This window comes from Piliocolobus tephrosceles, chromosome 1 (genome assembly GCF_002776525.5).
Source record: "Piliocolobus tephrosceles isolate RC106 chromosome 1, ASM277652v3, whole genome shotgun sequence".
NCBI classification, from domain to species: Eukaryota; Metazoa; Chordata; class Mammalia; order Primates; family Cercopithecidae; genus Piliocolobus; species Piliocolobus tephrosceles.
Genome location: NC_045434.1, coordinates 121,592,743 through 121,615,011, shown reverse-complemented (window position 1 = coordinate 121,615,011; position 22,269 = coordinate 121,592,743). Strand labels below are relative to the sequence as shown.

Genomic DNA, 22,269 nt, shown 5'->3' with positions numbered 1-22,269 from the left:
CTAAGTAATTCATCAGGGAATTTGTGAATAATTGTTCAGTCAACCACCTGGAAATTAAGTCTGATTAAAGTTTTAAAAATAAGCACATAGGCCCTGGCACAGTGGCTCACGTCTGTAATCTCAGCACTTGTAGGCCGAGGCAGGCAGATCACCTGAGGTTGGGAGTTTGCAACCAGCCTGACCAACGTGGAGAAACCCTGTCTCTACTAAAAATACAAAATTAGCTGGGTGTGGTGGCACATGCTTGTAATCCCAGCTACTCAGGAGGCTGAGGCGGGAGAATTGCTTGAACCTGGAAGGCAGAGGTTGTGGTGAGCTCAGATCACGCCATTGCACTCCAACCTGGGCAACAAGAAAAAAACTCAGTCTCAAAAATAAATTAATTAATTAAATAAATAAGCAAACAGGGAGAAAGCCTAACAGAATTGTAGTGTTATGATTTACATTTAGTAATATGAAACTAACATTTTTCTTCTTCTTTTTCTCTCTCATGTCTCAATATCTTTGCAAAATCTAATCTTCCTTTTTAACTGTTAATTCTCTTTATAAATTCTCTTGTTTCTATGTGTTTTGGTATGCTTGATATTTTCTTACATATGTACAATGAAATTTTATTTGGAAATTCTTCTTGAATTTCCATTTTATCTTGCTGCATATTTTTCTATGTCAAATCCATGCCTCCTTTTGTCTCCTTCCTTCCTCCTATCTTGCTTTTCTCTTTGTTACATTTATTTGTTACATTTGTCGCTGTGCTTTTTACAGTACATGTTGGATGCTGCTAGGAATTTGCAACCCAATTTATATGTAGTAGCTGAACTGTTCACAGGAAGTGAAGATCTGGACAATGTCTTTGTTACTAGACTGGGCATTAGTTCCTTAATAAGAGGTAGGCTTGTCGGAATGTATTTCCCATCTAAAACTTTAGCTTTTGTTTAAGTAGATTAAAGGATTTAATAGCTTCATATGCGATGCTTAATAATTTTTTAACACAGTTAATGTTCTTTTAAATAGTTTGTATGACATATTCTAATATGACTCATTCTATTTTTATCAGTATAAATTTCTGCTTTGGGGTAAGATACCTCATTTCAGATTGAAAGACCAGTAGGATGAACTGAAGACTCACTAATAAAACCATTTGTTGTTGCTGAAAATATGTGAACCTGTTTTTCATCTTCTACTGGGAGATATGATGTAAAGTTTAGATGTTTTACACTGAATTTTGTGTAGCTTACATCCCAGTAAACAACATATATTCCCTTTTCCTTACATGAGCCATTTCTCCAGTTAAGTTATGGGGAAAACTTTTTTGTCACTTAAACTAGTAGACATTTGTTTAAATCCTTAAAGCAGTTTTTTTTTTTTTTTTATAATATTGATGTGGTCTTTATTTTGAAAGTCATTTATGATAAGAAATCTAACCTCTTCCTGGACATAAATAATGAAGATTGTTAAAATATTCTGTAATGCTCTGCAGAGGCAATGAGTGCATATAATAGTCATGAAGAGGGCAGATTAGTTTACCGATATGGAGGAGAACCTGTTGGATCCTTTGTTCAGCCCTGTTTGAGGCCTTTAATGCCAGCTATTGCACATGCCCTGTTTATGGATATTACCCATGATAATGAGTGTCCTATTGTGGTAAGCACCTAATCTTTTTCATGTACTTATTTTGCTAAATGCTTTGATACTTAACTCTCTGACACTTGGTCACAATCATTTCCATATACTTCAAATTAGTGTCTTAGATTTATAACTGATTTATAATACATAGTTTTCAGAATGTTTTGCTTGTTTAAAAGCAAATTAATTTACCTTATGAATTTATTTATGTAATTATCCTTTTACTTCATTATGCTGTAGAATGGCACTTTGCATTTGAAAGAAAGCAAACTTTTGCTTTGTTGTTGTCTTCTAGCATAGATCAGCATATGATGCTCTTCCAAGTACTACAATTGTTTCTATGGCGTGTTGTGCTAGTGGAAGTACAAGAGGCTATGATGAATTAGTGCCTCATCAGGTTTGTTTATATGTTGTTTTTTAAAACCTACATGGCCAATAACTTTGGGCATTTTTATCAAAAAAATTCATTATAATTAAAATGTATCCATGCTGAATTTTACCTTTATCTAGATTTCAGTGGTTTCTGAGGAACGGTTTTACACTAGGTGGAATCCTGAAGCATTGCCTTCAAATACAGGTGAAGTTAATTTCCAAAGCGGCATTATTGCAGCCAGGTGTGCTATCAATAAGCTTCATCAGGAGCTTGGAGCCAAGGGTTTTATTCAGGCAAGAAATTATTAAATTTGTTTCTTCAGGTTCAATTTCAGAGTAAGTCTTCCCAGTTTGAGAGCTAATCTAGTTGCTCTTTCTGCTTCTCAGGTGTATGTGGATCAAGTTGATGAAGACATAGTGGCAGTAACAAGACACTCACCTAGCATCCATCAGTCTGTTGTGGCTGTATCTAGAACTGCTTTCAGGAATCCCAAGACTTCATTTTACAGCAAGGAAGTACCTCAAATGTGCATCCCTGGTAATGCAATCTGAAAATTGTTATTGTATTTGTATTATATCATTATATTAAATTATACTGTAATGTTATGGTTATAGATCATGTATATATCATATATATTATAACACAGTGCTACTGTGGATGTACTTGAAAAAAAGAATTTAAACTTTTTGGTAACTTGGCCAGGCATGATGGCTCACACCTGTAATCCCAACACTTCAGGAGGCTGAGGCAGGCAGATCACTTGAGTTCAGGAGTTCAAGACCAGCCTCAGCATTATGGTAAAACTCTGTCTCTATCAAAAAAAGTACAAAAAATTAGGCGGACATGGTGGCAAATGCCTGTAGTCTCAGCTACTCCTGAGGCTGAGGTGGGAGGATCGCTTGAGCCCAGGAGGCAGTGGTTGCAGTGAGTCCAGATCCCACCACTGTACTCTAGCCTGGGTGGTAGAGTGAGACCCTGTCTCAAAAAAAAAAAAAAAGAAATTTCTGGCAACTTATATTTTTACTGGGTGGAACAAAACCTAGACAGAAATACTTTCAAATATTAACATTTTTTGAGTTGTGAAATATTTTTGTTTATATTTTATTTCCTAATTTGTATAAAATGAACATTTATTTCTCTTCTAGCAGAACAACATATATATTTGTGCTAGTGTATATGTATATACGTGTATAAATATATGTCTGTGTATATGCACAGACATACATACAAATATATAAACTAAAATGGAAAATAATATAACCTTATGTTTAAGGCTTTTCATAATCCATCCTTATCTACAATCCTAGCCCTATGTCAGTCCACTATTTCAGCCAAATAGGTATTTTTACTTCTTCCCAAATACTGTGTGAATTGTCTGGATCTTTCAAGGTCTAAAGTTGCACCTTCTTTGTTCAGTGATCTCTCTTTCTTCTGAACATACAGCAATTATAGTCTCTATGTACTCCTTTGGCATAAAGAGTCAAAAATTATAAAATACATCCCTGAGATATGTCCTTAATGTTACTTGATATTTTTCTGGATATGTGTATTTTATTGTCTTACTATTATATGTGGTATAGCATAACGTGCTCCTGTTCATGCAGCAGCTGTCAAAGGTTGTTGATTGATTGACCAAATGAAAATTCCCATAAAAATCATCATATTCTATATTGGTTGCTTGTTGCTGAGTATGCATACTTCCTGTTTTTAAAAATTATCAACCTGAATACCTGAAAGTTTCTTTAATTGTTCACAAATTTATATTCACTATCCTTATCTGATCTTTGCTAATGTACATATTTAGTTTTATAGGACAACAGTCACAATGTACAATATTATATCTGGTTTCGTTTTGGTCACGGATCATTCCTAAAATATTTCCTCTTGTCCACAAAATTGTGATTATTATTTTGTTAAATGTTGCATACGTTGTTATTATGCCCTTTTTAATATTCTTTAGTATGTTTAGTAGTGTTATGAAGTTTTAAATATACACTAAGGATAATTGTTTTTTCTTTTAAACAATTTTCTTAGTGTGTATTTAGAGAGGTAGAATTTCTAGATCAAAAGGTTCTGTTACCTGTTGCCAGATTAATGACTTAAAGCTTAAATTATTTAAAGTAAGGTTGTAATTTTATATAATCCATTGACCCTGCGGTTCTATCCCTAGGTATATATCTGGGAAATTTTCATACATTTCCATTTGAAGATATGCACAAGAATATTTATTGCAACATTGTTTATAATAGAGAAAAATTAGAGACAACCGTAATAGAACAGATGTATTTTGGTATATTCATACAGTAGAATATTATTTGACATTTGAATTAAATGTGCTAGAGCTGATGTAGCAGTGTGAATGAATCTAAAAAATACATTGTTGACCAGTAAAAAGCAAGTTGCAAATATATGTAACTTGAATTCATTTTAATAAAACTTGGAAATAGGGAAAATAATATATGTTGTTTAAGGAAGCAGGCATGTGTAGTGAAAATGCCAGGAATAGTGAGCACCAAACTGATTTGAGGTTACCTCTGAAAGTGAAGAATGGGTACACGGATGCTTTACTTGTATTTGTAAATTTTTCTTCAAGTGAGGAAGTGGAACCTGGGTTTTTAATTTTTTTTTAATCTGAAATATTCCAATTTTTTAAAAAATGTAAGCCTTTCAAGTGATTTGCTTTTTTCTGCTCAAAATTAGGTAGTTGTTCGCCAGAGCTAAACTATTATTTTGATACATTTCTACTTCAAAAAAAGCTTTGTTAACTAAGTCGTAATTTTTTTTTTTTTTTAATATAAGATGCACCTTGGGTAGAATCGTCTACTTTCAGACTTCTAAAAAAAATTAACTGATATTTTCTTTTCAACTTTAAGTTAAATGATTTGAAACCACTTTTGCCTTCCTAATTTCGATGATTCCATAAGAAATTTTGTTAAAATGTTTTTATATATTCCTAGGCAAAATTGAAGAAGTAGTTCTTGAAGCTAGAACTATTGAGAGAAATACGAAACCTTATAGGAAGGATGAGAATTCAATCAATGGAATGCCAGATATCACAGTAGAAATTAGAGAACATATTCAGGTATTTAGGACTCTCATCTTACTACTATGTTTAGCATTTTAAGAACATTAGAACTGTTTGTTGAATGGATTTTTTTAATGTATTTTTTTTCAAGCTTAATGAAAGTAAAATTGTTAAACAAGCTGGAGTTGCCACAAAAGGGCCCAATGAATATGTTCAAGAAATAGAATTTGAAAACTTGTCTCCAGGAAGTGTTATTATATTCAGGTATGTTAACTGAGCTCAAACTGTTGACTTATATTTAAAATAGTTTGCATATCCTGTTAAATTTGAATAAATTACTCCTAAAAATTAACCACTTTTTAATTAACTTTTTCAGAGTTAGTCTTGATCCACACGCACAAGTCGCTGTTGGAATTCTTCGAAATCATCTGACCCAATTCAGTCCTCACTTTAAATCTGGGAGCCTAGCTGTTGACAATTCAGATCCTATATTAAAAATTCCCTTTGCTTCGTAAGTATGCCTTGTTTGATAGAGATTTGCCACTTTAATAAGTAAGTTACCACTAGACTGAATTAAGCAGTTTTAAGGGTCCTCTATATCCTTGCTACTCAAAGTACGGTCCAAGGACCAGCAGTGTCAGCATCACCGGTTATTAACATTTTACCGTATTGCTTCATAATTTGTGTATGTACCTGCATGTGTATTCTCTCTATAGATATAGATACACACATGCCTACATGCATACATACACACACACATGCATCTCTCTGTGCACACACACACAATTTATCCGAAGTATTTGAGATTAAATTGCATACCTCATACCCTTTACCACATCATTTTTTAAAAATGTCAACATATGATTCTACTTTATGGCTTTACTGTAATTTATTTAAACAGTTTCCATTTTTGGACATCTAGATTGCTTCTAATTATTCCCTATTATTATGTCTTTGTACATTCATCCTTAGTTATTCCCTTTCTAGATGTCACTGCATACTACAGAAGAATATCGGTTTTGAGGTTTAGACCTGGGTTAAACTTTAGCTTCATTACTGTCAGTATGATCTTGGATAATTTGTTTAGAACGTTCATCATCTCAGTCTCCCATCTGGAAAATTTTGTAAGAATTAAATAGGATAACACATATAAAGCACTTAACACAATGCCTGGCACATAGTAAATGCTCATAGTTTGCCATCATTAGTACTAGTATAAATTTTCAGAAATGGAATTTTTGGGTTAGACAAGGGGTCCCCAACCTCTGGGCCACAGACCAGTACTGATCCATGGCCCGTTAGGAACCAGGCCGCACAGCACGAGGTGAGTGGCAGGTGAGCTTTATCTGTATTTACAGCTGCGCCCCATCACTCGCATTACCACCTGAACTCTGCCTCCTGTCAGATCAGTGACTGTATTAGATTCTCATAGGGGCGTGAACCCTATTGTGAATTGTCCATGCAAGGGATTTAGATTGCATGCTGCCTATGAGAATCTAATGCCTGATGATCTGTCACTGTTTCCCATCACCCCCATATGGCACTGTCTAGTTGCAGGAAAACAAGCTTAGGGGTCCCACTGATTCTACATTATGGTGAGTTGTATAATTATTTCACTATATATTACAATGTAATAGTAGTAGAAATAAAGTACACAATAAATGTAATGCACTTGAATCATTCCAAAACCACACCACCTCACCCCCAGTCCATGAAAAAGTGTCTTCTGTGAAACCAGTCCCTGGCGCCAGAAAGGTTAGGGACCATTGGGTTAGACTATATCCATATATTTGAGGCTTTTAATACATACTGCCAAATTCCCTCCAGAAAGATTATATTAATTAATACTTCAGCTCTATCCAAGAGTTTCCATCATTACCAATACCAATATATTATACCACAATATAATATAGTGTTTAAGGGCATGGAGTATAGAACCAGACTAACTGGGTTTGAATTCTATTGCAGACTCTTATTAGCTATAAGAAGTAAGACCTGGCTGAGTGCAGTGGCTCACTCCTATAATCTCAGTACTTTGGTAGGCCAAGGTGGGAGGATTGCTTGAGCCCAGGAGTTCAAGACCAGCCTAGGCAACATAGTGAAACCCTATGCCTAAAAAACGTTTTTAAAAAATTAGCTGGGAGTTGTGACATACACCTGTGGTCACAGCTGCTCAGGAAGCTGAGGTAGGAGCATCGGCATCAGTTGACCCCAGGAGGTCTAGGCTGCAGTGAGCCATGATTGTGCCACTGCTCTCCAGCCTGGGCAACAGAGCAAGACCCTGTCTCTAGAAAAAAAGAGACCTTTGAGAATTTATAATAGACATAATTATAGCACCTTTCTTACAGAGTTGTGAGGATTACTTGAGTAAAACACAATAGTTCTTGACACATAGCGATTGATAAGTGTTAGCTGTTACTAATCAAACTGGTAAATATAAAATAGTTAAAAATAACATCTCATATAATATAAATATTAGTTAAGCTAAATTATTTTGTTCATTGGCCATTTGTATTTATTTGTTGAAGCATAGTTTTATGTATTACTCCATTTTGCTATTGTGTTCAGCTTTTTTTGTTGTTTTGTAAGACTTTTTATTGTTAAGGATATTAACTCTTAATTCAAACTATTCTTAATAAACTAGTTGCATTCTTTTTTTTTTTTTTTTTTTTTTGAGGCGGAGTCTCACTCTGTCGCCCGGGCTGGAGTGCAGTGGCTGGATCTCAGCTCACTGCAAGCTCCGCCTCCCGGATTTACGCCATTCTCCTGCCTCAGCCTCCTGAGTAGCTGGGACTACAGGCGCCCGCCACATCACCCGGCTAGTTTTTGTATTTTTAGTAGAGACGAGGTTTCACCGTGTTAGCCAGGATGGTCTCGATCTCCTGACCTCATGATCTGCCCATCTCGGCCTCCCAAAATGCTGGGATTACAGGCTTGAGCCACTGTGCCCGGCCAACTAGTTGCATTCTTAACCAAAAAATCTGTGATGAAGCAGCTTTGTGTTGGATGAACTGCTTGTAAAATGCATGTTCCTCCTCAGACCTGCTCAGATTATTTTGGAGCAAGGCCAAGAAATTGCAGTTTTATAAGATCCCCAAGTAATTTTTAGGCAAGGAGTCCACTGGCTATGTGTTGAAAAATGTTGCCCTAGAATGGAGTTGATACTGAGGCTTCTGAATGATTTGACTCAGGCTTGACTCACAAACTAGCTCTGAGGAGGAAAGCTGAGATGGAGCGAACAAAGCACAGATGACAATGATTTTCTAAATTGAGCCAGAACTAAAAGAGAAAGAAGAATATACATTCAAGAGGATATGTGTTCACATAAAATGGCAGTCATGTAAAATGAAATTACCTGAGCATCTATTATAGAAGCACAGGAAAATACAGTTTCAGCTGTATTCAGGTGTGGTCAGTTATACAGTCTTACTGCTGACCAAACAAAGGGAAATCAAGGCCATGATAGTCAGTCTTCCTTCTGACAGTTACTGGGAGGCATCTTAATCTGAGAAAATCCTGGTTTCCTGAATAAACAAGCTGAGAGGCAGTGCAGCCTTAGAAAAGAGAAGAGAAGGGATGTGGAGAGAAGTATAAAGGCAGAGAGCACGTGATTTCCTAGGCAGTTAACTGACTTTTTATTATTCCTTTAGTGATCCTCTGATAAGCATTCTTAGTAGATAATAACTAGCATAAAAAGTTCTTGATGTCTCACTTAGGGAAATATAAAGGGGGGAAATCAGATGAGAACACATAAATAAATAAAGGAAAGAAGGAAAACACTAAGTCCAAACTAGAAAGGCTAAAAAAACAAATTTATAAGATCAAGGATATAGAAGCCAAAATATTTTCCCAGCATACTTCTAATCAATACAATTTGGTACTTGATTATTTCCTTGGTTTGGGAGTACTGTTGCTTCTAATTGAATCTTTTGCATAATTTGTCCTTTAATAATTACTTACAACGTATGAGTGTAATGTTTATTTGAATGCTGAGTTCCTAAAACATATACTGCTAAGACATTTTATGATTATAATTCAGATTATCTTCTTTTGTTTCTATTGACAACAAGCGAAACTTCAATATATGGTTATCTTTATTTTCCAATTCTTAGTATTGCCTCCAAATTAACTTTGGCTGAGCTAAACCAGATCCTTTACCGATGTGAATCAGAAGAAAAGGAAGATGGTGGAGGGTGCTATGACATACCAAACTGGTCAGCCCTTAAATATGCAGGTCTTCAAGGTAAGCAAATAGGACAGCTGAGCTTTGTGTTTTTCTTTTAGGGTCATCTGGTGTCTTCTTTACAGGCAATAGAGTATGTAGGCTCAGAGTATGCCTGCTTGGGTTGCAATTATGGCTCTGCTCCTACTCATTGATTGACCTTTGGCAAGTAATATACCCTCTCTGTGCACCAATTTCTGCCTCTATAAAATTTGAATAATATTATCTAATTTAGAAGGTTTTTGTGAGGATTAATGAGATCATTCACATAGAACACTGAAAACAGGATGTAACACAAAGTAATTACGCAGTAAATTTTACCTAGAATTACTAGTTCTATCTCTTTCCTTAAGGTCTGTGTAGCTCCTTATGTGTACTTGGACCTTAATTAATGTTTCTTGACCTGGTTTATTATATAAGAAGAAACAGAATATGCTTGTTTGGGCCCCAAGTGAGATTAGGTTGTAAATATAATCCATTCACCTTTTTTTTTAATCTAATTGGAAATATATTTTATTGCATATTTATCTTGTAAAGAGAACTTACAGTATAGTTGTAAGATGAGTTAAAGGAATTAAATATTTATCAGTTTAATTCATCTAGTTGGTAATATTTCCTTAGATGTTTAAGAAATTTGCTTTATCACACCTGTATTCCTGGTTCATATAGTTTTCCACTTATGCCTTTTGTTCAGCTCTTTATTTCTTTGTCCATCTAACCCATCTTTAAAGACTAAGTTAATTCTTGCATCTTTCATAAAAGCTTCTTTAGCTATTGCTTTTTACAGTAATTTCTTTGTCCTCCAGACACCCATTGCATTTATTTTCTGTACCTCTTATTGGGCCCTTGAAATATATTGCCTTGTTTTGGTAATTAGTATAATGATTTTTGTGAATCTTTATCATTGTGATTAAGAAACAGGCTTTAAAACTAGATTTCCTGGGTTACATTGACTAGCTTTATAACCTGAAGTAAATGCTCTATGGCTGTTTTCTCATCTGCAGAATGGTACCTACCACAGGGATTATGGTTAGGATTAATGAATTAATACATGTGAACAGCTCATTAGATGACACCTAGTTCATACTAAGTAATTGGAAATTTCTAGCCTTAAAACCACACTAAGTAAGTAGGCTGCATACCTTGAGAAAGAAGAATTAAGTTTTATCTTTTTTATGCTTCTTGTTTTTTAGCTTTTGTATTTCCTACAAAACCAAGCACATAAGCAGTTCTCAATAAACTTTTTTGAGACTTTTTGGACTTATGATATTTTTTTCTAAAATATTCTCATTTTTAACACAGAATGTTTTGTGCTATAAGAAAAAAGTATATGTGAGCCAGACATGGTGGCTCCCGCCTGTAATCTCATGCTTTGGGAGACCAGAGCAGGAGGATCACTTGAGCCCGAGAGAGGTTTGAGGCTACAGTGAACTATGATCAGCATGGGTGACAGAGCAAGACTGTGTCTCAAAAAATAAATAAATTCATTTATTTAATTAATTTTAAAAAGATATATATATATATATATGTTACCAGATTTAAGTAATTGTCTGCTTCATTTTTACTCTGAGTTGTTAAACTACTTCTAGTTCACTAAAAAGACCATATTTGTGTGTTCTCTTTTTCTAGCCTTTGTCTTTCTTATAGTTAAGTTTGATTCTTTGCTAATTCTCCTTATCTTTCTAATGGAATGATTCTTCTTATCTTTTCTAAATAGAATTGCCCTTACCTGTTTATTTTTTGCTGCTTTATACCAATCCCTTTCCCCTCTGATCGTTTAATATTTTCAGCAACCCACATATTTCCAGCAGGCTGCTAATAAGAGCCTCAGATTAAATCAGATTTAACTACTTTGTTGACCTTTCTTTCCCCTAAACGAAATGTATTTCCCTCCTTATGATACGGTATATCTAGTCATGTTGGAATCCAGGAGTCCATTTTGGATCTGCGCCTTTCATCCTCAATATCCAATCAGTCGTTATGATTTGTGGATTGTTTTCCATATTCTGTTGGGTACACCATATCCTTTTTATTTCCACAGTTTTCACTCTATTCTAGGACTAAGTCCTATAAACAAAACCAACTAACCAATTTTCCAAATCTTGTTACCTCATCTACAAATCATTCCATTTCTGGTCATCATCAGATCTGTTTCTAAAACACTGTTTTCCTTATGTCCTTCCATTATTCCACAGTGAGACCAAAATTTACCGAGCATTATCTGCTGTCCATGAAAATGCTAGGGCATATGTAGAATATTATTTTATAGTCTTTTTTCCCAACATCTTTATGTTTTAAGCTTTCTTCCCCAAAGAAGATTGTGAATCCCTTGAGGGAAAGAACTTTATCTTAAATTTATATAGTTTTTAGTTTCTCAAAACATGCTACATACCAAGCAAAATTCATTCAATTCTTTTTTTTTTTTTTTTTTTTTTTGAGGCGGAGTCTCGCTCTGTCGCCCGGACTGGAGTGCAGTGGCCGGATCTCAGCTCACTGCAAGCTCCGCCTCCCGGGTTTACGCCATTCTCCTGCCTCAGCCTCCCGAGTAGCTGAGACTACAGGCGCCCGCCACCTCGCCCAGCTAGTTTTTGTATTTTTAGTAGAGACGGGGTTTCACCATGTTAGCCAGGATGGTCTCGATCTCCTGACCTCGTGATCCGCCCGTCTCGGCCTCCCAAAGTGCTGGGATTACAGGCTTGAGCCACCGCGCCCGGCCCATTCAATTCTAAATAGATAAATAAATTTAATCTAAATGAAGTCAGTGATGCCAATATAATTTTTAAGGTAGTATCATTGAAATAAATAAAATCTGGGAAATGCTAATGCTTCTAACTGAAGACTAGAATTACGAATATATATATGTATATGTGTGTGTGTGTGTGTGTGTATATATATGTACATACACATACCTCACTTTGATACTTCACTTAGTTCTAAGTACCTCCCATTAAATTTCAACAGTTCCTTCCAAAGCATGCTTTACTCTTATCTCCATAGGTGTTCTTGCTCCCTCTGAAACCAGTTCTATGATTTCCTTAAATCTAGCCTGAATATTGATGAACCCGATACTTTTCAACATGAAAAAACGTAGGCTTATCACTTTTCTTTCTTGAGATGCTTTTGGTCAGGGAAGCCTTGCCAGTTACCCTTGAATATTATAACATTAAAATCCAAAAGAATAAGACCAGTCCCAGAAGCTTTTCAGAATCCTGAAAAGCTCTTTATATCTCTTATGACAGTAGTGTCCTTCAGTATGCCTTTGTAACTTGGCTCAAGCCAATATTGTCACACTTATCTTCAACTATATTAAGCGCTGTTGTGGACTGGGCAGCTCTTGTGTCTGCCTCTAATACGTACTCACCCCAAATCACTAGAATAGACACTAGCAGAGTAGGGACTAGAGGATATAGGAACAAATTGATGCTACCAATAATACTACATGACATGTCTCTGAATTTTCAGGTTTAATGTCTGTATTGGCGGAAATAAGACCAAAGAATGACTTGGGGCATCCTTTTTGTAATAATTTGAGATCTGGAGATTGGATGATTGACTATGTCAGTAACCGGCTTATTTCACGATCAGGAACTATTGCTGAAGTAAGTAGAACTATATTATAGTCCCAAAAAAATCAAGGACATAATAATAAATATTACCATGTTATATATAATATTTAGATTGTTTTCTAACCTGAACTATTTTCCTCCTTTCTTCATCATCTTTCAGTTCTAATAAATGGAAATAGGGTTTATAGATTACTAAAGTTGCATGTTTAGATTTACGTCTATAAACACACCTAGCCTGTACACATACCAAATTAACTTTCAAATTTATTTTTATAACAGGTTGGTAAATGGTTGCAGGCTATGTTCTTCTACCTGAAGCAGATCCCACGTTACCTTATCCCATGTTACTTTGATGCTATATTAATTGGTGCATATACTACTCTTCTGGATATAGCATGGAAGCAGATGTCAAGGTACATCCAACAAAACTTGAATAAATGGGCATATCTGTGTAGAAACTATATACAGAGTCACTTCATACTTGTTCTTAAAAAACCAAACCATGAAGAATTGTCATAGAACTGAAAAGGCTTGTAGGTGGATAATAGATTTATTAGCATCCTTTAGTCTGTTTAGCATACAAAAACAAGCTTGAATATTATAAAATCGGTTCTAAAAGCTAATAAAATATATTGATAAGAATATTGTTTTATATTGTTTCTGTGTATTCATTGACTTATTGAGTTAATTGATAAAATTTCTGAAACACACGTATAATTTTTCTAATTTTTCATCAGAGGAAAAAATTCCACTATTATTATAAGTGAAATTTTCCTTTAATGATGAATTTTCCTAAAATGGAACCACAAATTTAAATGTACTAGTGAAAGCCACCAAATTGATTAGGACATACTTTCAGAATAATAAACTTTCATTTCTGCCATTTGTTTTACAACCATCTGTGGACTGTAAGCCAGATAAAATAATGGGTGAAATGAAAGCAGTTTTGAAATCTAACCAGATTTTTTAAAATTTTAACTAATATGACCATTGTTACAGATTGTATAGAAAAATCATTTGAAAGAAAGAAACCAAGTAAAATAAAGCTGCTAAAAATTGTTATATTTCTACAGGTAATTAATTCCATCACTTTTGTTACAGCTTTGTTCAGAATGGTTCAACCTTTGTGAAGCACCTTTCATTGGGTTCAGTTCAACTGTGTGGAGTAGGAAAATTCCCTTCCCTGCCAATTCTTTCACCTGCACTAACGGATGTACCTTATAGGTTAAATGAGATCACAAAAGAAAGGGAGCAATGTTGTGTTTCTCTAGCTGCAGGTAAGGAATTACGTACAAGGTTAAAATATGTAAATCAGTAGTATTCACAGAAGAAAAGTTATAGGAAAATGATTATTTTTAAAAACCTTGTAATGTTACTCAAGATTTTGTTTTACCACTTAGTACATTTCATAGATTTTCACTCATAAAAATAGTAGCCATGCATACTGTTTAATTTTAACTATGCACCAGGCATTTATGTGTGTTTTTTATGGCTGACTGATTCTTTTCTTCATGTTTCTATTTTTTCCAACTCTTGACATTCTGTGTTTTTTTAAAATCAAATTTATTTTACTATCTTCTTTTCTATATTTTTCCCCAATTTAAAAAAATATACCCAACCTCGTAATTATCAAGAGATCATGTAAAGGTCCCTATAAATTATAAAACAGATGTTAAATAATTTTTTTCATGGGTCTAATTGCAATCAAATGCTTTCAACATTTGAATCAATATCCTTTATTCCAAGAAGATTTAAAACCTAAATCAAGTAACAAATTCAAGTAAGCAAAATAGGCTAAAGGACAAGCTTTTATTTTATTTTTAATACATTTCAAGCATATTTCTAGAGAGTACTTAGTATTTGAGGCAACTGAGGTTTAGAACTTTCCAAACTAAACTGAAAAATACCAAGTTACAGGAAGAAAGAAGTAGTATTATCTGTGTAATTCCCTCTTTTACCCTTAAATTTGCAGCTACTTAGACCAGATAAAAAGACTTAGTGATACCCAACAACTAAAATAAAAATTACCTTTCCATTAAAAATGTTCATGAAACATTCAAAAAACGCTGTTTTAGTTCTATAATTGTGTTTTTAGATTTTCACTTGACTGATCTCCTGGTATCTGTTGTTCCCTCATGAATCCATGCAGATGCTCGTGAAACTGATCTTGGCCATAGGGGCAAAAGAAACATTGATATAAATAACTTGGTTTTAAAGCCTACTTTTTAGAAGCCTATTACAAAAAGTAGTAATTTCAACCTTTTTGATTGTGTACTGCTGTTGTTAAACATCTTCAAAACATACACTTTAAACGATATACTGATATAAACTGTTACATCTGACATACTTATCAGGTATGATACAAAACAAAAACTAAAAAATTAAGTTGATAAACAAATACAAATAAAAGTGTGATATTTGCTCCTAGCATCCCAAGGGAGTGTTTGCCTATTCTAAGATTTGCAGAAAGGTTTTTTGGAATTCATTTGAAACTGATTGGGAATGTCTTCTTTTGGTTATAGTATTGCAACAACAATTAAAAACAATGGCTCATACCTGTAATCCCAACACTTTGGGAAGCTAAGGCAGGAGGATCACTTGAGGCAGGGAGTTCAAAACCAACCTGAACAACATAGCAAGACCCCATCTTTACCATAAAAAAATTAAAAGTTAGCCAGGCATGGTGGTATGTACCTGTAGCCCTAGCTACTCAGAAGGTTGGGGCAGGAGAATCCCTTGAGCCAAGGAGTTTGAGGCTGCAGTGAGCTGTGATCACACCCCTGCACTGCAGCCTGCGTGGGAGGAGACCCTGTCTCAAAAAAACAAAACAAAAAAAAAAATTGTAGCCTGTTCTAATAATTGACAAATTAGAAATCACTTAGAAGATATGAAATGTATTAGTTGTGTACTCTTAGAGGTCTAAAAGTTAATACAAACATTTCCATATATCAGCGCTACAGATTTTATAGTTTTGACTTTTCACAAAGACAGACTGCATATATTTTTGGATATACTGATTGAGACTCACCTTTGAATCTACCTATATTCCTACTTCATAGAAGGAATTAAATGGGTCAGAATACTAGGAAGTGTGTATGGCACAGAATGCTATATATATGTTAGCTGCTGTCATCACTATCATCAAAATTATTATGTATATATCATCCATATATAAACCATACATATTAACCATAAGTAAATAATTCACAATGTATTTGGGGAAATGTTGTACCATCGTTTTGGAGACAACATAGGTAGGAAAAAGATCTAATTCTTATCTTTCTTAATGGAAGAAACTAACATCTAATTCCCAATAAACAGAAACTTAAGTTGTGAAGTACACTCAGGAATTGCCAAAACTTTCTTTTAGTCAAATTCTTTCACTTTTCAATTTACATATTAATATTGATTTTTTTATTTCAGTTATCAAATATTTATAGGGATGTATTATATACAGTTACAATTTTCAATGAATACATACTTATTGGTGAACAAGGTAGATGAGATTTCTACTCATAGGTCTTATTTCCTATTGGGAAGATACATTCATTCAACAGGGAGCAAACAAGATAATTTTCAAATAGCGTTAAGTGCTTCAAAGATAGTTATAAATGCTGTGTATGTTTTATTTGTCCTCAGTTTCCCCTAACCAAAATATGTGTTATATTTGTGCTTTAGCATAATTTTTTTTTTCTTTTGAGACAGAGTTTCGCTCTTTTTGCCCAGGCTGAGTGCAATGGTGTGATCTCAGCTCACTGCAACCTCCACCTCCCGGGTTCAAGCAATTCTTCTGCCTCAGCCACCCAAGTAGCTGGGATTACAGGTGCCCACTACCACGCCTGGCTAATTTTTTGTATTTTTAGTAGAATGGGGTTTCATCATGTTGGCCAGGCTGGTCTCAAACTCCTGACCTTAGTGTTTTATAAGAAACCAAACTCAATCTTTAAGTAAAATTTTAGATTGCACCATTAATCATATTATTTTATCTTGTGTATAAAAGCTCCAGTTACCTAGAATGTTGAAGTTATTTGGCACATTAAATCCTTGTTTTTGTCTGTAAAATTAATTTTTAAGTGACAAGTAAAATTGTACATATTGTATACAGAATATAACACTTTTAAGTTGTTTTAAATTAGTGGGAAATTTGATAATAAATGTTGACTCAAGTGATAGATCAATAAGTATACTTAATTAGGTATCATTAAGTTAATAATTTCATATTTTGATTTATTTATTGTCCTCAAGTTCAAGGTAGAGTCTTTTTAAATATATAATTAATATTTAGTGTTTATGTGTTAAATATTTGATCTCCAATTTTACTCTTTAAATTTAATTTATAAAAGAAAGTTTGGCCAGGTACAGTGACTTATGCCTATAATCCTAGCACTTTGGGAGAGCAAGTTGGGCAGATCACTTGAGCTCAGGAGTTCAAGACCAGCCTAGGCAACATGGCAAAACCTCATTCTCTACAAAAAGTATGAAAACTAGCCAGGCACGGTGGTGTCCACCAGTACTCCCAGCAACTTGGGAGGCTGAGGTGGGAGGATGGCTTGAGCCTAGGAGGTGGAGGTTACAGTGACCCAAGATTGCGCCACTGCACTCCAGCCTGGACAACAGAGCCAGACCCTCTCTCAGAAAGAAGAAAAGTTTACCTATGTGTTCACACCTCAATTTAGATAAGTATCCCTCTATAGCAGTGGTTCTTAATCTCATTTAGGTCATAGATTCCTTTAGGAATCCGATAAGAGGATGTAATCTCATTTGACAAAAGTTAACACAAATAATTTTAGACGGTTTTAGAGGATTTGCAGGTACCTGTCTTGTACCCCAGGTTTAGAGGAACTGTTCTATAGTAATGGAGTTCATAGGTTTGTGTGTATTATTATGGTTAACATATTATTTTGTTGTGTTTTCCGTTAGGCTTACCTCATTTTTCTTCTGGTATTTTCCGCTGCTGGGGAAGGGATACTTTTATTGCACTTAGAGGCATACTGCTGATTACTGGACGCTATATAGAGGCCAGGTAGGAGATCCTCTAAAGTGTTGTACTGCGAGTTTATGTCTGAATGTCTTTTACGTGCTCTTCAAGCTTTCCTTCTTACCCATCTTTTCTCAACATTTGGTAGCTGCATTTTCTTTAGGTATTTTTTATTTTTGTGTGTTCACTTAATAGGATCATAAAATTTCAAAGGGGTGAAAATCTTTGAAGTCACTAAGTTCTAGTCCTTCATATTACAAGTCAGGTTATCTTTAGCATTAGCTAATTTATTTCAACAAAACTAAAAATGTTATAACCTTTTTATGCCTTCTATAGTGAAGGCATTGCTAGTCTTTCAGTCTTGTGGGATTATAATATCAAGTTTTCCTCTATTTGTTGTCAAGCCTTGTAACCTCCAGTTTTATGTTTTCTAGACTTAAAATGGTTTATTTTTGTTTTTGTTTTTTGTTTTTGAGACAGAGTCTCGCACTGTTACCCGGGCTGGAGTGCAGCGGCACGATCTCGGCTCACTGCATCCTCTGCCTCCGCCTCCCAGGTTCAAGCCGTTCTGCTGCCTCAGCCTCCTGAGTAGCTGGGATTACAGGCGCCGCCACCACGCCCGTCTAATTTTTATATTTCTAGTAGTGACGGGGTTTCACCATGTTGGTTAGGCTGGTCTTAAACTCCCGACCTCATGATTTGCCTGCCTCGGCCTCCCAAAGTGCTAGGATTACAGGTGTGAGCCACCATGCCCGGCCGTAAAATGGTATTTTTTTAATGTCACAATAATATGAATGAACTTATTGGAGGTTGAAAGGAAAGCATTACAGCAGTGCCACTCAAAATGCGTTCCACACATCAGTAGTGTCACCCTCACCTGAGAGCTTGTTAGAAATGCAGATTCTTGGACCCTATGCCAGGCCTCCCAACTCCAAACCTGCACATAGAGAGAGTAGGGTTGTTGGGCAGAAATCTGTGTTTTCACAAGGTCTCTGGATGATTGTCAACAACCTAAGGCTGAAGTTTGAAAGCACAGGTCTAAAAGTTAAAACTTTTAGCAAAAAGGCATTTATATGATACCTTGTTTTGATGCCATCAGGAAAATAACTGAAGTTTGTGTCCTTACATGCCAAAATTTTATTTTTGATACTTAAAACTGGAGGTTTTAGGTGGGCATGTGAAATGAATTGCATTTTTGCTAGTCAGATACAAGACCTTTTCTTATTATCATTATGGAGCTATAGAAATTTAGGAAGCTGTTTGCTTCTTCCCTAAATGCCCCTGAATTACTGATTTGGATGAAGAAAATGGAATATCAGCATTCAGCCTAGTATAGTGGTTAAGAACTCCGGCTTTAGACCAGACTGCTAGCTTCTAATCCTGGTTCCAAACTACCAACTGACAAATTACCTCACTGGGTACTTGTGAGGATCAAATGAACACATACAGTTAAGGTGTCTAGAATAATATCTGCCACATGCTAAACATTTCATAAATGTTAGTTTTTATCATTATTAATGTCGTTTAGGCTCCCAATTATCACTTCTATGCAATATCACAAATTTCCGCTGCTTAATTTTACATAGGACTATCTAGATTATTGGTTAGCAAACTGTGGCCTATCGCCTGTTTTGTATGGCCTGTGAGCAAAGAATAACTTTTACCTTTTTTTTTTTTCTTTTGAGACGGAGTCTCACTCTGTCGCCCAGGCTGGAGTGCAGTGGTGCGATCTCGGCTCGCGGCAAGCTCCACCTCCCGGGTTCATGCCATTCTCCTGCCTCAGCCTCCCGAGTAGCTGGGATTATAGCCGCCTGCCACCATGCCTGGCTAATTTTTTGTATTTTTAGTAGAGACCGAGTTTCACCATGTTAGCCAGGATGGTCTCGATCTCCTGACCTTGTGATCTCCTGCCTCAGCCTCCCAAAGTGCTGGGATTACAGGCGTGAGCCACCGCACCCAACCAGAATAGCTTGTACCTTTTTAAAGGGTCATTTAAAAGAAGAAGAAAGCATATGCTACAGAATTCATATATGTCCCACAAAGCCTAAAATACTTACTATATGGCCCTTTATAGAAAAGGTTTGCCTACCCCTGATCTAGAGGTGATTCCCAGAGAATAATATATTATCCCAGAGGATATTTGTTAGGGTAGTGCTAGCTGCCGTAAATTATAAACACTTAAAATCTTAATGGCTTTTCACAAATAAAATTTATTTCTTGCTTGTAGTCATAGATGCATGCTCAGTAAGCAGCCTTCCACATACTGATTCATGGAAGCGGGTTTCTTCCAGCTTGAGGATCTATCAGTTTCCATGGCTTCTGGGGCCTCTCCAGGAGGCAAGCAGAGAGGGAAAGAGAGCTGGGAGAACACACCTCTTCTCCATACACTTAACATGCATCAGTTCTGGCCACAACCAACTGTAAGATTGGTTGCTAATTGTAGGAAATTCGTTTTAGTGGACACATACCTCTACCACAGATGGTTCTACTTCCTCCCTCTACAGAGGTAATCATGAATCAGAGGTCATTTTGTTAAAGTGTACAAAGTTGTTCCAGATGGTTAAGATTGCTAGCATTATGGCCCGGTGTGGTGGCTCACACCTGTAATTACAGCACTTTGGGAGGCTGAGGTGGGCAGATTGCTTGAGTCCACGAGTTCAAGACCAGCCTGAGCAACAGGGTCTCTTTAAAAATATATATATATATATATACTATTCTGACCTTTTATTAATTGATAGTGTCACTGTCTATACTAATATTTTTGTACTTTTTTAAAAAAAGTTTCCCATTGCATTACTGTTTAAAAAATGGGCTTTAAATTGAGACATAAAATTAATAAAAATTTCTGAATGGTTTAGCCAAAAAGCAGTAAGGCCTAGACATTTTAAATGACATTTCCAAGGTCACACAGATGGCAAAGCTAGGATTTAGACTTAAGCCTTCTTGTTTCTTAATTTCATGCTGTTTCTAGAGTGCCATGCTGTCTTACAAACTAAATTTTGGTTTGGTATATAATAGTAAAATAACGCTTTAAAAAATAAACTGCCTTCTACCAATTTTTAAACTGGTTGAATTATGTTTTTCAAGGTCAGTTTCTACCAGTTTGTTTTCTTTCTCTCTCTCTTTCTTTCTTTCTTTTCCTTCCTCCCTCCCTCCTTCCCTCCCTCCCTCCCTCCTTCCTTCCTTCCTTCCTTCTTTTCTTTTTTTTTTTTTTTTTTGTTTTGAGAGAGTCTCGCTCTGTCGCCCATACTGGAGTACACTGGCACAATCTCAGCTCACTGCAACCTCTGTCTCCCAGGTTCAGGCAATTCTCCTGCCTCAGCCTTCTGAGTAGCTGGGACTACAGGCATGCACCACCATTCCCAGCTAATTTTTGTATTTTTAGTAGAGACAGGGTTTCACCATGTTGACCAGGCTGGTCTCAAACTCTTGAACTCAGGTGTTCCACCAGCCTTGGCCTCCCAAAGTGCTGGGATTACAGGTGTAAACCACCATGCCTGGCCAGTTTGTTTTCTTATATGTTTGTTTTACTCTTGGTTTCTGCTATTTAAAATAATAAAGTTCATGTTTAATAGTTACTCTGATTTTGAAATACCATAGACTTCAAAAGTAGCATCTGGAGCTATGAGGTACCTTAAAAATCACCCAGTCCAATCTCACAAGAAAAAACTATCAGAGAGGGAGTCACACAGATTGTTAGCATAAAATTCTAGGCTAGAATCAAGGTTCCTGACTTTAATTCTCTATTTACTTACTCTATTGTGTACTTACTCTATCGTGTTATGACTACTTTCTACATGAAAATATAAAGAAATAGGGCAAGAGAGAAAATGCATTCAAAATATAGTCACCAAAAGTGACTGTTTTGTTTTCATTTCTGATCCACTTAATTCTGTTGTTTTAGGAATATTATTTTAGCATTTGCTGGTACCCTGAGGCATGGTCTCATTCCTAATCTACTGGGTGAAGGAACTTTTGCCAGATACAATTGTCGGGATGCTGTGTGGTGGTGGCTGCAGTGTATCCAGGATTACTGTAAAATGGTTCCAAATGGTCTAGACATTCTCAAGTGTCCAGTTTCTAGAATGTATCCTACAGATGATTCTGCTCCTTTGCCTGCTGGCACACTGGTAAAGATATTTCTTAAAATAATTTTTTTCTGAAAAATGACTTTTAGTTTCTAATGTAAAAATAAGTGTAATTAAGAATCCAAATCTTAAGAATTATTCAAATGTCAGTATTGATTTGACACCTGCTGGTACTGTAAGTGATTTGTCTTTGCCTAAAGAACTTTGCAACATGGTAGAAGAGATGATGATGTGTACATAAATATGGCCATTGCAATAAAGTGTAAAGGAAGTGTTGTATAGTCTCTTTAAAGAAAGAGAGAGAAGGTCCAGTAAGTAGGTCTCAGGGAGAGCCTTAGAAAATATCTAAAGTTTCACCTAAATGAGCCATAAAAGGTGAGCAGGACTTTAGGAG

At 35.6% G+C, this 22,269-nt stretch overlaps 1 protein-coding gene across 2 annotated transcripts in view; it reads left to right on the top strand.

The window, feature by feature from the left end:
* AGL (amylo-alpha-1, 6-glucosidase, 4-alpha-glucanotransferase) overlaps positions 1-22,269 on the top strand; it is a 71,479-nt gene that overhangs the window by 26,994 nt on the left and 22,216 nt on the right. For both annotated transcript variants that reach the window (XM_023191312.1, XM_023191313.1), the window contains 14 exons: positions 763-886; positions 1,478-1,641; positions 1,919-2,020; positions 2,134-2,289; positions 2,383-2,533; positions 4,954-5,078; positions 5,173-5,285; positions 5,398-5,532; positions 9,134-9,264; positions 12,706-12,842; positions 13,089-13,222; positions 13,911-14,086; positions 17,730-17,832; positions 21,692-21,917. In XM_023191312.1, coding sequence (XP_023047080.1) covers positions 763-886; positions 1,478-1,641; positions 1,919-2,020; positions 2,134-2,289; positions 2,383-2,533; positions 4,954-5,078; positions 5,173-5,285; positions 5,398-5,532; positions 9,134-9,264; positions 12,706-12,842; positions 13,089-13,222; positions 13,911-14,086; positions 17,730-17,832; positions 21,692-21,917 — 1,977 coding nt within the window. The remainder of the gene's footprint in view (positions 1-762; positions 887-1,477; positions 1,642-1,918; positions 2,021-2,133; positions 2,290-2,382; positions 2,534-4,953; positions 5,079-5,172; positions 5,286-5,397; positions 5,533-9,133; positions 9,265-12,705; positions 12,843-13,088; positions 13,223-13,910; positions 14,087-17,729; positions 17,833-21,691; positions 21,918-22,269) is intronic.